At 41.9% G+C, this 14,198-nt stretch overlaps 1 protein-coding gene across 3 annotated transcripts; it reads left to right on the forward strand.

Moving 5' to 3' along the window:
- Positions 1 to 8: 8 nt before the first annotated feature.
- Positions 9 to 13,162, forward strand: NUP54 (nucleoporin 54). 3 transcript variants are annotated; one of them, XM_068679274.1, is made up of 13 exons: positions 9 to 778; positions 1,818 to 1,979; positions 4,262 to 4,345; positions 4,480 to 4,614; positions 5,285 to 5,514; positions 7,587 to 7,774; positions 8,349 to 8,545; positions 9,680 to 9,734; positions 10,327 to 10,420; positions 10,945 to 11,052; positions 11,443 to 11,562; positions 11,934 to 12,044; positions 12,363 to 13,162. In XM_068679274.1, the coding sequence occupies exons 1-13, from the start codon at positions 727 to 729 to the stop codon at positions 12,489 to 12,491; spliced, it is 1,665 nt and encodes a 554-aa protein (XP_068535375.1). In that variant the 5' UTR covers positions 9 to 726; the 3' UTR covers positions 12,492 to 13,162. The 3 variants fall into 3 exon arrangements, 2 of the variants coding, with proteins under 2 accessions (XP_068535375.1, XP_068535374.1); XM_068679273.1 differs by lacking the exon at positions 1,818 to 1,979; XR_011095544.1 differs by lacking the exons at positions 9 to 778; positions 12,363 to 13,162 and having other exon boundaries at positions 1,419 to 1,979; positions 11,430 to 11,562.
- The last annotated feature ends 1,036 nt before the right edge of the window (positions 13,163 to 14,198 follow it).

Genomic DNA, 14,198 nt, shown 5'->3' on the forward strand with positions numbered 1-14,198 from the left:
TCGCTGCAGCCCATGGTGCTCACAGCCCTGCTGAGAGACTTTGCCTCAGCAGAAGGCCTAAGTTTAACAAAACGGTATCCTAAGCCTTGGCCAAGGAGCAGTTTGGTACATTGGTAGGACATTTGCCTGCCTGTTGCCTCGTGGACCACAAGCACACACCAGGGAAGGGGAGACTCATTGCCACTTTCTGGAGACATTTCGGGAGCAATTTCACATCGTAAGCAGAAACTGTCCCCTCTTCTCAGCACCCTGGCCCCAAATGTTGTTATTTGGGCGGCCAGCCTGGAAGGCAGCACTCAGTGAAAACACTTCGGGAACTTTCTTTGCTCCGTTTTCACTCAGAAGTCGCTCCTGCCACACGCTGGATGCCAGCCATGTTCCTGGAGTTAGTCACCTCCGCGTTGCTGTGGTATTCCCCTCCTTCCCTGCCCAATGGCTGGAAAGAACATGGCATTTAGGGAAAGAGAACACGATATTTAGGGAAAGCCCGGAGGATTTTAGCTCCCTGAGGGAAAGCCCAACCCCTAGGAGACTTCCTTCAGCCTCCAAGAGCTCCCCCCCCTCACACCGCGTCGTTCCCCCCCGCCCCTCACAGTGGTACAGCCCGAGCGCGGGCAGAGCGGGCGGGGCCCCGCCGGGCGGTACCACGCAGAAAGCCTGCGGGGGGGGAGGGTGCCGGAAGCACCGCCTGTTCTCCCCGGCAGCACCCACACGCCTCTTCCCCTCATGGCTTTCAACTTCGGGGCGGCGGCGGGCACCGGGGCCGCCAACCCCACGGGTGAGTGAGTGAGGGAAGGCGGCCGCTGGCTCCTTTCCCGTCTCCCTTCTCCCTTCCCGGCCCCCGCTAACCTCCCCCCCCCCCCCCCCACCACGCGCGCAGCCCGCCAACGGTCGCGCCCCTCCGTGAGGCGGCCGCTGAGGGGCCGCCCGGAGCCGCCCCGGGTTAAAAATCCTGAGGGGAGAAAAATTGTCCGCGGGCTCCCCGCCTCGCTGCCGGCCTGTGGGGGGGTAAAACATGCTTAGCGGGTCCTGGTCCTGCGGGCTGGCGGGGTCTGGGCTCCTTTCCGGCGGTCAGCACAGGTTTGGGCGCCCGCTGGGCTGCAGGGACGGACCTCGTGTTTCGTAAGAACGTCTTAAGGGGAAAAATCGCCTCGTGCTGCTTCATCAGCACACCTTGAGGCTTTATCCTGAGAAAAATCGCCTCACGCTGCTTGGGCTCAGGCCTGGCATGCCCCCCGAGCACTGTGGGCTGGGGATCCCAGCTCCTAGGCGATCAGAGCCGCTCTACCATCCTCTTTTTCCAAGCGCTAAAAACCTTCATCAGGAAATACCAGCGAGCATAGAGCGTATTTGCAAATACAAGGTGAAAAATCCCGCAGTACTTATTGTTGGGCTTGCTACTGCAGTGAAGGGGTACCTTAGCAGCGCGTGGTGCTCCTCAGCCACGCTCGTGCAGATGCAGCTGTATCAAGCAGTCTTCGGTAAAATTGCTCGTAATGGGAATCTCAGATTGCTTGGTTATTTTCACATATAGATCTTCAATAAGTTGGGAAAGAAAAGCGTGAGTTGCTTGCTTTGCAGAATAGCTGAAAAGTAATCCCATTGCAGTAGTGATAGAGTGGGTTAAACGGAATGCTTTTAACTGTCCTGTTTGTGTTCGGTAAACAATGCTTAATGCCAGTTAATATCTTCCTCTTGCTCTAACTATGCCTGTTTTGTCTCTGGGGATGGAAAAATATTTCAGCTTTTATTTCCTGAACCTACCTTTTGTTTAGAACTAATGCTACCTTGCTCTTTTTCTGCTTCACGCTTGCCAGGATTTGGTGGGCTTGAAACTACAAACTCCACTGCCAGTGGGTTTAATTTTGGGGGTTTCGGATTAACTGCTAATCCTGCAGTGAATTTTAATATTGGGAATTTCGGTGTTTCCACTACCTCAACTCCACCATTCAATTTTGGTAACAGTCTGGCAAGTGCAGGTAGATAACGCATAAATACTTGTTCTGTAATCAATGTTAATAGCAGGGGTCCAAGAATTACATTCCTGAGAATCCGTATTTAGTCCTAATCTTATTTCATATCCAGTGAAGACTGGAGATAAAAGCCCTGAAGGTGGTACAGGTTGGAGAGCCATAGACTTGTAGGGGGTTTTATTGCCTGTTAAATTATTCAGACATAGCTGTTGAGGAAAAATAACCATGTACCAAATGCTCAGTCTCTGGACCACTGGATTGTGGTACCCTGCCAGTCTTACCCAGTCTAAAATCAAGCCTCAATTACCTAGCAGAACAGAAATGTTAATTCTCCTTTTAACCCAGGCAACCACGAGCAATCACAGAGTTGGTCCTAACACCAAGCTCCCAGACTTGAGATTCTTGGACTACTGCAGTCATGTTTTTCATCCTCCCTGTCTCATTGGCCTTCCGTTGGTTATCATGAATGCGCTGCACCTCAGTAGTTTCTGTGGAGAAACAAATTTTATACGATCAGCACAAAAAGACAAACAGCCCTCGCTGTTACCTCTCTTTCCAAAACACCGTTTTGCACCTTGACATGGCGCGCACCCCAGGCTGTCCTCAAAAGATTCTCTGCGAGGGTCCTGGCAAGATGTGTGCGTGGGGTGCTGGTTAAGAACACCCTTCCTGGCCCCATGTAGATCTATCAATTCTGGGTGATCAGATGATAAATTTCAAGGTAATCTCCATCACATTTAAAAAGAAAAAGAAAAAAGTGTACTACATGGATACCTCATGCTTTTTCTCACAGTATTAGCACATGGGGTCTCATTGCCGCTGCTCGTATAGGAATTCTATTCATTCCACAGCATCATTGCTCCCTGTGTTAGAGTAATCTTACCTGTTTTGTGTGCTCAAGGGATCTTTTATTTTCTTCTTCTTCTTTTTTTTTTTTTTTAGTATAAATGCTATTGGACTGTATTTCTGTAGCTGAATTCGAACTCTAATACACAATTTGTTTAGTAGTTGCACTTTTAGATCTTTTTTTTTTTTTTTTTTTTTTTTTTTTTTTTTTTTTTTTTTTTTTAAGAAAGGATGTTAAATTGCTGTAAATACCAGTCTACCTAAAAACTGTGCCAACTGATGGTACTCCTGCTAGGGTTGCTCACCCACTGGTAGGACTGAAACTTGAATGTTACTGGGAACATCTCTTACATCCAGTTGCATTAAGATGTTTGCTGAACGAAAATAAAATGTGGTTGCGTGACAGCTTTTGTTTAAGCTTTTTATTTCATATATATATACAGGACAGTAAGTGCAGTAGGTTTACCAAGACAACTTGTGGGTGGGTGTTTTTTTTTTTGGTGATAACATGAATGAGCAGTGGCAGCATTTTTTTTGACACATCCTATATACTAGACTTCTTCATTTTGAACACACAAAAGCTGCCTCAGACATGGAGATTTGGTATTCTAGGGCTAGTCAGATCAGATGTCCACAGGCTGCACCTTGAATCAGATGGTGCATTAGGATCCAAAAGAGGTGGTGCAGTGGCTTCTGGCACACCTCTGCCATGAAGATAAATGGGAAGATATCTGGGGGGAGCTTTATCTGGCATGGGGGAGCTCTCACTTGGGGTTTCCATCTGCTAGCCAGCACCTGGTTTTCCTGAAAATCTGTGTGAGGTGGATGGCTTTTGCATCTGTTTTCTTCTGGATAATGGTTGAACCTCAAAAAGAAGTCTGATGGGGAGGCTGTCAGATTATGGGGAAACTAGCCTTGGGGAAAAGACCATATAGAAAGAAAAAATTGCTGTGACAGTACTCACATGTAGGCATAGCATTTGTGCCCCCTAGCCACAGACTTGAGTTGACTCTTTTCTGGTTTTGCTTTTAAGACTTTAGAAATGTCAACGAAGCTCACATTAGATCACTTTTTAAACATGTAGCAACAACATTAATTCTTAGGAATACTTCAGTCAGTGTAAGAAATACTCTACTGCAAGTTGTCTGTCACCAAGGAAAGCACGTCCTGGTGAAGGAACAGAGCATTTGTTACCTGCTGCTTTTTTATTTGCGTTCTGACGCACCATAAATGTATTGGCTTTCTGGTTCATGTTTTCTCCCCCATTTCCTTGGACAATGAACTCAGTACCCATGGTCAGTGTGAACCATGTGCTTGTAACATAACACATGCATCTGTCAACATCCCATAACACCCCTTGAAGTGTGCCGTTCATTGTCACATTATGCACAGTTCCCTTTCACAACACGCAGCCTGCCTTATTTGCAAACTTTGTTTGTTAGGTGCATTTGGAGGATTCGGGACAACCACCACCACTGCGGCACCAGCATTTAGTTTTTCTGCTCCCACCAATACAGGCACTGGCGGTAAGAGAGCACAAATTTTAAAGCATTTACTTTAGAATAAAGCATAATGTTTTATTCTAAATGTTCCTTCACAATGTTTTGCAGTTCACAGGTACTTTTCTCCTATTATTCTCAACAATTCCTTGTTTTCCCAGGACTCTTTGGTGCTACCCAGAACAAAGGCTTTGGATTTGGTACTAGTTTTGGCACGGGGACTGGAACTGGCTTGGGTACTGGGTTGGGAACTGGGTTAGGCTTTGGAGGCTTCGGTACCCAGCAGCAACAGACCAGTAAGTATGGCTTTCTCTTGGCTTATGCTTCGGCTGCTGAGGACAGGGTAAGACTGACACTGGTGCTTGAGTGATGGGACTGAAGTACATCACAGAAGGAGCCTGTTACAGTCTTTGGCTAGATGGAGACATGTCAGAAATTTGTTTTTTGGAATGCCTACATTGCAGCCCTTGCCTTTTTTTTAAATAAGAGGTCAAGCAAGTTTCCGAACTTTACCCTTGAGTGACAGTATTTGACACTTTGGTTTAGCAGTTACAGAATCATTGTTGGCAGCCATAGCCTTGTTAGAAACAGAAGGGAAACGGCGTTCAATTTAGTTTAACCGTACGTTGGATCATGAACAACTACAGGCTCCGAGTCCACTTAATTTATTATAACCAAGATTGACAGGATATTGAGGTACCAGATCATGTCATGAGTGAATATACATGTCCCATTTAAGCAAAAAAGAGTAATGCTTTTCTTCAACGCAGCCTTCAAGGACTTCTTTTGCTTATAAAGATCGGATGTAAAGAGACACTTTCAAAAAGTGTTACCTGATATTTATTTATTCTTTGCATTTATTTTGCTTCTAAAAAAAGAGATAATAATGATATGCAGATGGTATGCATTAGCAAGCAAGTCTGTTTGTTGGTAAAGGAGTTAATTTTTTTACTTCATCTGATGTAGCACTGGGAAGTGGCTTGTTCAGCCAGCCTACTCAGACACCTGCTCAATCAAACCAGCTCATCAATACAGCCAGTGCCCTCTCGGCGCCGACGCTCTTAGGAGATGAGAGAGATGCCATTTTGGCAAAATGGAACCAGCTACAGGCCTTCTGGGGAACAGGCAAAGGGTACTTCAACAATAACATTGCTCCAGTGGAGTTCACCCAGGAAAACCCATTTTGCAGATTTAAGGTATGAATTCATTACCTACACACATAGTTCTGAGGCAGCTACTCTCTTTGCTAGTTGTGTGTCTTAAATGTCTCGTGAATGTTAAATTACTCTCAACAGTAACAAAATCAAATCTGAAGCTTTATTTTTCTGGGTAATATAAACAATTTGATAAATATTAATAGAAGCTTTGAAGGTGTATAGATGTTGGGAATTGGCACAAAGGGCGTGGACATGAGTCCATGGAACAGTTGTTCGATCTGAGCTTGCTTTAAGCAACCAGGAGTAGGCCTTAGAAAATCTCATGGCCTGCTGTAGCTGAGCAAACCGAGCTACCAGGGTAACTATGAGAAGCTCCCACGACAATGATTCCCACGTCATCCAATTGAGGAATTCAGAAAAATATTGTTACCAGCAGCTGGCTTCAAGGACAAGGTCTACGTGACTGCTAATCACAAGGGGGTTGTTTTCTTGTAGTTGTTTGTCTGAGTGCTTTTGACCAATAATCTTGTGTGAAACACTGTCCGCCCCTGTTAAGTTCACTATAAAAGTAGGCTATCCGGGCAATAAAGATGAACTATGCTTTACCACTCATATTGAGTCGGCTGCATGTGTTCCGTCTGCCACGCTCTAACATATAGATACTAGAAATCTGTGTATTGCTGAGATACTAGTTAATGGGTGCATATATGTGCATCATGAAACATTTTGTGATTGTGCAATTTGCCTCTTCTTTGAGAGCATTAAGGTCAGTGCACAGAAACTACCTGAAATAATCCTTCATACCTGAGAGAAACTTTCAGTATGTGGAATAGGAACTTCACAGTCTTTCTTCATTGGTTTGCATACTTTAGAAAAACTCTTTGTGAAGCTGGCCATTGGAAATATATTGATTTTCAAAGATTTCTTCTACCTTTATCCTTGCAAGTGCTAAAGCTGGCTCTATTCTCTATATGGCATTGTCAGCAGTACCAGCTCTTGCTTACCATGTTAGCAAAGAACACGTACGTCTTCATCCTCTGCAAATCTTGCACCTGCTGACTTTCTTGCTGAGTTTTAGACTTGAGGATTCAGGTCAGGCTGGGCATGGTGGTGCCTCCCTGCTTTTTCTTTCATGTGGGCAAGATGAGGTGAAAACTGCTCGTTCTGCTTTTGCTTATAATGAGTAATCAGCTTAAATATTTCATACAAGATGCGGAGTTAATTTTGAAGCCAACAGAGGTTTGGTGGTTGTTTTTTTTTTTTTTTTTGTTTGTTTGTTTTGTTTTGCAATTCAGAAAATACACTGCTGCTTAGCACAGATAGCAGAAAGTGTTCCTAGACTGGATCATGATGCTGGATGAAAACATCTAACCTTACTACTGCTTTATCACAGCAAGGATAAAGACAACATTAAGTTTTATAAGCAATTGTACAAACATCACACTTACTGTGAGGAAAATTGGCTGTCCCAAATTGCAGGAACCTTACTTGATATGTCTTCGCTAGTAAAAATATTTCATGTCAGTGTTTTGTCTTGTACTTTTGGACACACTGTCTATATATACAGGATTAGAAATATGAAGAAATCCAGATAGATTTGTGGTTGGCTTATCTTTCAATTGGGTTATGTCAGTAACTGTTTTTTATTGAGATACTTGAAAATTTAATACTGTAAAACCCTTCAGTAAGTCTCTAGCAATCTTTCTGTATTGGATTCTGGTTCCATGGTTCCTTTTGCAACTTAGAAAAAGTTTTAAGTTTTTAAAATATTTGTATTGATAGCAGCTCTGAAATACCACAAATATTTGGCAAAGTTGCCATCTGCTCATCCATAGTTCTGATTGTTTGAAGATGGGGAATGGACTTTTAAGAACTATTTTCGTGAAAATTCAGAACTGTTTCAAAAGCTACTCTACTGGTGGCCCTGTGAGTGTAGTTTTTAAAGAGGGATTGATTTTATGTTTCTACATCTCTAAATATGTTGTGAGATATTTTGAACCAGCTGCTCAAAAGTTGAGGGGTTTATCTTGGTTTAGTCCCCCCCTTCATGCCACATAGATACACTTTTTGCTGAGTAATGTATCCCTGTCTTTTTGTTTGCTCTTCTTCAGGCTGTGGGTTACAGTTTAATGCCCAACAACAAAGACGAAGATGGCCTTGTTGTCTTGGTCTTTAATAGAAAAGAAACAGATATTCGAAGCCAGCAGCAGCAGCTCGTAGAATCACTGCACAAAATTCTGGGAGGAAACCAGACCCTCACTGTCAACATAGAAGGTGTTAAAACGATGCCAGATGACCAGTATGTGAACTTGACACAATTTTGCTTTTTTCTTCATAGTTGCATGTTATAAAAAGGGTTGGCACCTAGTCTGCTCAGTAAGTGGTGGTGGATACATCTTCCACTCAACTTGATTGTAAATCTGTTCATCTGGAGTTGAATGTCTCTCGTTTCTTCTTGCTTTTTCTTAAGGCATTAAGACCAGTATCTTTCCTGTATATGTTATTGTTTTTGGTGGAGTGCACAGCTGAAGACCTCAGCTCTGTTTGGGAAACAGGCTTCTCCAGACCCTGCTTAGCAGCAAAAATTGGAGATGACGCTGACATTTCTACTTGTTACTTTACTGCAGTTTATTATTTTTTTTTTTTAAAAAGACTGAAGCTTTTAGGTTATTCCTAATGCAGTACTAGTATCAGTACCTAGTATGGTTGTTAAAACCAGGGGGCACTGTGCTTTTGTAGCCTAACTTTGTATCTCAACTAAAGTAAGTTCAGTCAGCTGGGAGAAGCAGTAATTTTGATTTAGATTTGTTCTTCATTGCGTTAGTCTCTGCACACTGCTGCTTTGTCTCACAGTACATGTTTGTCTTGCTCAGGACAGAAGTGATCATTTACGTTGTTGAGCGTTCACCCAACGGCACCTCGAGGAGAGTTCCAGCAACAACCCTGTATGCCCACTTTGAACAAGCCAACATAAAATCGTCCCTGCAGCAGCTGGGAGTCAGTCTCTCCATGGCCAGAACAGAGCTTTCCCCAGCCCAAGTCAAACAGCTCCTTCAGAATCCACCTGCTGGTATGTGGTCTGGGGCTGCGCGGGGGCACGACTGGGGCTCTGCTGGGTGGTTTTTAAGTTCTCTAGGAAAAATGCAGGTGTTGGTCCACTGGAAACTGCAGGTGGTTCCAAGGCATTCTGATGCGATGACATGTTTTTAATTACAGCCAGTTTGCCCACTGAAGCACAACATATTCTATTAAGATAGTTGTGCAAAAACTTGATTCAGTATCAGTAATTTATCCACAGCAGTGGACTGTGTGATTTGGCTATCATCAATCACTTGTACTTGTCTGATGGAGAAAAAAAAAGCTACATATCAGAATCACAGAATAATCACGTCCTTTATCTGCTTCCTAGTTTTTTGGGGGGGAGGATCTGCTAGCCTGTATCCATACATTACGTGGTTACAGGTAGCAAGTAAACAGCTTGGTTCTAGTTTGCTGTTTGTGCCATGTTTGCTGTCTGTGCTGGACATGTCTGTCTCTGGTCAGAAAGACCTCCTTATATGTATTGCTTTTTTTTCTCCAGCATGTGCATTTTTCCTGGATGTGCGTTTTATACACTGATGTGGTTTGCAGTGAGGTTTGGAGAATGTAATAATCATGATGTTGAATTACTAGTACAATTAGATTGCTTTTAGTGTGTTTACATGATGAAGTGGTTCATGGCAAAACACACAACTGTCCTGTAAACAGATGAAATCCTCAGATGCATCCTGCTAGGAGCCATGATAATTCCTACTGTGATCACCTTGGAAACTGGTTTGGTCCTCAGATTGCTTAATTACTGATTTTATTTTATTTGTTGCATAAAATAAACAACTTGAAGGGGAATGATGGCTGAAGTGTAGCATGCAGTGGAAGCAATAAGGAATTTTTCTTCTTTAAGCATGGATTGTCTGATTTGATAATCTGTTAGTTGTTCCTTCCCTGCCATTTCAAACCAATACAAGTCACAACTGTCATCTGGGCTTTTTGTCATAGCCCAGGACTGAGATTTTAAGAACTACCCTTGTTTAATTAACCTGATATTTGTACAACAGTCATTAAGCACAGTTTATGTGGTTTCTGTATTTCCTGGTATTTTTCCTGCTACAGCTGCAAGATGTATTAGCTGTTCAAATTTGTCCATACTTTTTTTTTTCTTTTTAAGGTGTTGATCCTATTATATGGGAACAAGCCAAAGTTGATAATCCAGATCCTGACAAGTAAGTGTAATAGTTTGTCCTACTGTTACAAAAACACTTGGAAAGAGGGGAGAAAAAGCAGAATATTGAGTAGTAACCTTCAGGTAACGGGTAAGAAACTCAGTAGAGAATAACTTTGTCCAGTGCTGATATAATATAAAGCAATAAGGTTAACTAGACATACCTCCCTAATCCCTTTACCCATTTAGGTGCTTAAGAGAAGTCAGGATGAAGAGCCTAACTTGTGTTACTTGGATTTGCAGTGCTCTCTATTTTATGGCCTAGCTATTGTGACTTTTTTGACTTTTTTTCTTTTTTTTTTTTTTTTTTTTTGCAATCATTGTGTTTTTTTTTTTTTCCTCTTTATCCCTGAAGCTGAAATTGTACTCTTGTGCCTTCCAGTGGTTACAGGCAGCTTAAGCTGATTTCCTTCTGAAAAAGGAGAAGGTTATTAGGAATAGAGAGGATTCTAGAACTTACCAAAACATATCTTGATTTATCAAAAGCCAAGATCACTTAGATCACCATTAGATTATATTTGTAATTATTAATCAGTGCTACATGTCTCATACAAAAAAAAAACATTTTGTAAGAAATATTTCTATTCTTGTAGGCTTATTCCTGTACCAATGGTGGGTTTCAAAGAACTGTTGAGAAGATTGAAGGTCCAAGATCAGATGACCAAACAGCATCAAACTCGATTAGATGTAAGGTTTCTCATCTTTATTGTGATTGCTTGCTGCTGATGAAGGAGGTGCTATTATATGAGCCTCTCTTCTGTGTGCTCAAAACTGGTGGTGGAGCCATGTGCATGGGGCTGTGTCTCTTTTTTTCTTCTAATTCCTTAATATATTTATTAATATCTTTTGGCCCAAAATCTGACTAGTGTGTTTTGTTTTGTTTTTGTTTGTTTGTTGTTGTTGTTGTTTTTTTTTTAGGCTCAAGTTTAGTATGTTGTTACAGGCTAAATCAAACAGCTGTATTAAGTTGCATTGACATGGACTCTAATTTGGGCACACATTATGCCTTCTGGAAGTCCCACCTGCATATCAAAATAAACAGTGACCAAAACTGTAAAGGTCCAGCAAAAAGTTTTTTTGAAATCATCTTTTGCAAGGACCTTAGGTTGCTGGACTGAGTACTCTTTTGAAACTCATGGTTTCAAATGAGAACAAATGTGCTTTGTTATCAGACACTTTAATGACTTCCAACTTATTCATGTCATCTGCAGATAATATCAGAAGATATCAGTGAGCTACAGAAAAACCAGACAACCACTATGGCAAAAATTGCACAGTACAAAAGGAAACTGATGGCGCTATCTCACAGAACCTTACAGGTAACACGGATATTCAAAGTAACTCATTCTGATGTGCAGGCTGGTGCCAGAAATCAAACTGAAAGGGGATGGAATCCCCAGTATGACCTCTGCAGTTGTGTGCACAGCTAGTGTTGAAAATGAAATTCTGACTTCATCTAAAGGTATTCATTGAATTAAAATGCAGGGCTGTCAGGGAAAGCTTCAAACGCATGTCTCTCTGCTTTGGAGACTTTCTCACTTACCCAGAAGATGTGGGATTGCCCTGGAGACTCAGAGCAGCAAAATGAATGACAGAACAAATCTTATGAAACAGTTTTCAGAGGAAGGGCAAAAAGAGATTTGACTGGGCTGGTGGAGAAAGAGAGGAGCAAAGTCTTCTCTAATGAACCACAAAGGCTTCTTTTGCAGGTGTTAATAAAGCAGGAGATCCAAAGGAAAAGTGGTTATGCCATTCAAGCAGATGAAGAGCAGCTTCGTGTACAGTTAGATACTATTCAGTGTGAACTTAATGCACCTACACAGTTCAAGGTGAGTAGTTGATAGAACTTGGCTCAGAACTTTAACAACCCATTTTTTCTCCTCACAAAACAATGTAAATTTTCCAAAGCACGTGTATGTATTTCTTGTGGAAAGCTTTCAGAAGAGAAGTCCAGTAGTGTTACTAGGTTGCAGCGTCATGTTTTCTGCTGCATGTCTGATAGGTCTAAGAATTTTTGAGTTAAAAGTATTACTGTTGCTTGCTCCTTGCATGCCTTCCACAAGAAAAAAAAAAAGAGCCAAAACTAGCATAATCAGTAATTCTTCCTGCCTTGGTGATTTGGAGTGATGTGTGCTGGAGCTCTGACAGATGTAAATGAGTTGTTTAATTTAAACCTCTCTCTTCTCCTCTCTCTTCCCAGGGCAGACTGAATGAGCTTATGTCCCAAATCAGGATGCAAAACCACTTTGGAGCAGTGAGGGCTGAAGAGCGCTATTACATAGATGCAGACCTCTTAAGGGAAATCAAGCAAGTAAGTACTACCCAGTAGACTGTCACAACTTGGTCATATAAGCGTGATGGGCACTAATTTGGGAGATGTATTGAGAATTTTATATGGTTTTTGTTTGAGGGTAGTCCTTTTTACAGTTCTCAGTGATGGTGCCTCAAGTTTATATACAGTTATGGTATGCAATTATGTATTAGTGCAGAAAATGCTACTTTTTCTTTTTACCAAGAAAGCTGGACTTTTCAATTTGCCAAGGCCACCAGCTGTGACTGCTTTGAGAAATGTTACTTAAAATCTATGAAGTTAAAGTACACTCATGTTGTTTTTTGAAAATACCTGCAGCATCTGAAGCAGCAGCAGGAAGGTCTTAGTCACTTAATTAGCATTATAAAGGATGACCTGGAGGACATCAAACTAATAGAACATGGGCTGAACGAGAGCATTCCCATCAGAGGAGGAGTCTTCAGTTGACGGGTCACTCGCTGCTGGGCTCGCACGGAACATATTATTCAAGTTCATGGTTCACCTTCCAAGGCTAAAACTGGCGAGGTAAAATAAAATGTGTATCTTCTAGGAGTAATGGTATGTCTTCTGTTATCATTAGAATTAGCAAAGCCTCTTCTAAGCTTTTGAACTTGACCTTTGGAAGGTTTATATTTTATAAAGCTGTATATGCTTTAATAAAAGAAGGAAAACTGAATCTGTTCAGATACTGTTCTACTATAAAACTATATGTACTATTGTACATTTTTCCTTTTTTTTTTTTTTTTTTACAACAGTATTGTCTTAGAAAATACAGTGGTGAGGGCATTGTTCTACTTGTGACTTGGTTTGTGGAAAGCTTAGCCTACTTCCATGGTTTTGTCAAAACAAGTAACAGCATTATGTAAACAGCTAATCTAAATCATTACAGATATGTATGCTGCTGTAACTATTGTTGGTCTTCACAATACTGGTAGTTTTCTGGGGCAATCTGCAGGAATTTGACTTTTCCAGTGTCTGTCTTTTCTTTGGACTGTTTACATATGTGAATTCTGAGAAGCTTTTCTGTCCCTCAACTAACAACAAAATGTGTAGATGATGTCTTCCTTTTTTTTTTTTAATTTCTGGAGAGTAATAAATTCAGTCTGACTTTGTAATAACTTGTGCATGGTGTTGGCTCCTTTTCAGCTCTGTCAGTAAAGCCGCGAAGCTGCCAACAAGTCCAGGTTAATGCACTTCACTTTCCTCTAGGCACTGCATATAACAGGCTACCCAGCCAGCTGCCACAGAGTTCCTGAGTAGCCTCAGTCCCCAAACTAAAACGGTGTCACATCCCTTAGATCTTAGAGCTGCATGCACTGGAAAAACAACTAGAATGACGATGCTGTAGATATGAGAGAGGATGTTTTTTTCTTTGCAAACACTTCATTTAAAAATTTCCCCCATGCTTTTTATGCTGCATTTGTATCGTGCTTTGAATGTAAACTAATCTTGAGCCTGCAACAGAATCACTGCAGCTGGGAGCTACCTTGTCCATTCCTATGACCCTTGACAAAAACGATAGCTTCAGCAGATTTCTTAAGACCCCTCCCCTCCATGTGAGAGACTCTTTTGCATGCTCAAGATAGTTGAGCAACACTTTGAAAAATAAACTGAACATATGTAGTAGCTGCAAACTTAATGAAGCAAAGGAGCAACAGGGGAGAGGGGTATCATCACAGAAATAGCAGTGCTGCTAGCACAGCTGAGAAGGCCTAGGACCAGCCAACTGAGAAGAAATGTTTCATAAATGGAAGACTGCAGTAGCAGTTGCTATGTGGTTAAAACACGGCCCCCAAGAAATGCCTTTAATTCCATTTTACTGAACTGGAATAGACCTTTAAGATTTCATCACATGCATTGACAAAAGAAATTAAATTATAGCTCCCTTGGAGCAAGGATTTCTACTTGGAATGGAGCTCTTCTTTAAATGTGGTGTAACTGAAGTGCATTTTATCTATTGTACTTTTACCTTCCCAAAACAGAGTACAGCTGTTGGTTGGGGTGGTCCCTATTTTCAGCTTTTGCAGTAGTGCTACAGGTCCCTGCTTTCCCTTTCCCTGTTTTGCAGCTGCAAGCATGCTCTGCAGTTAGGTAGGAAGGAGTCCTGGCTTTGCAGACAAGGCATTGGACGTGGCAATCCCCTCCGAATTCTCA

The sequence above is a fragment of the Anas acuta genome, chromosome 4, assembly GCF_963932015.1.
Source record: "Anas acuta chromosome 4, bAnaAcu1.1, whole genome shotgun sequence".
Lineage (NCBI taxonomy): Eukaryota > Metazoa > Chordata > Aves > Anseriformes > Anatidae > Anas > Anas acuta.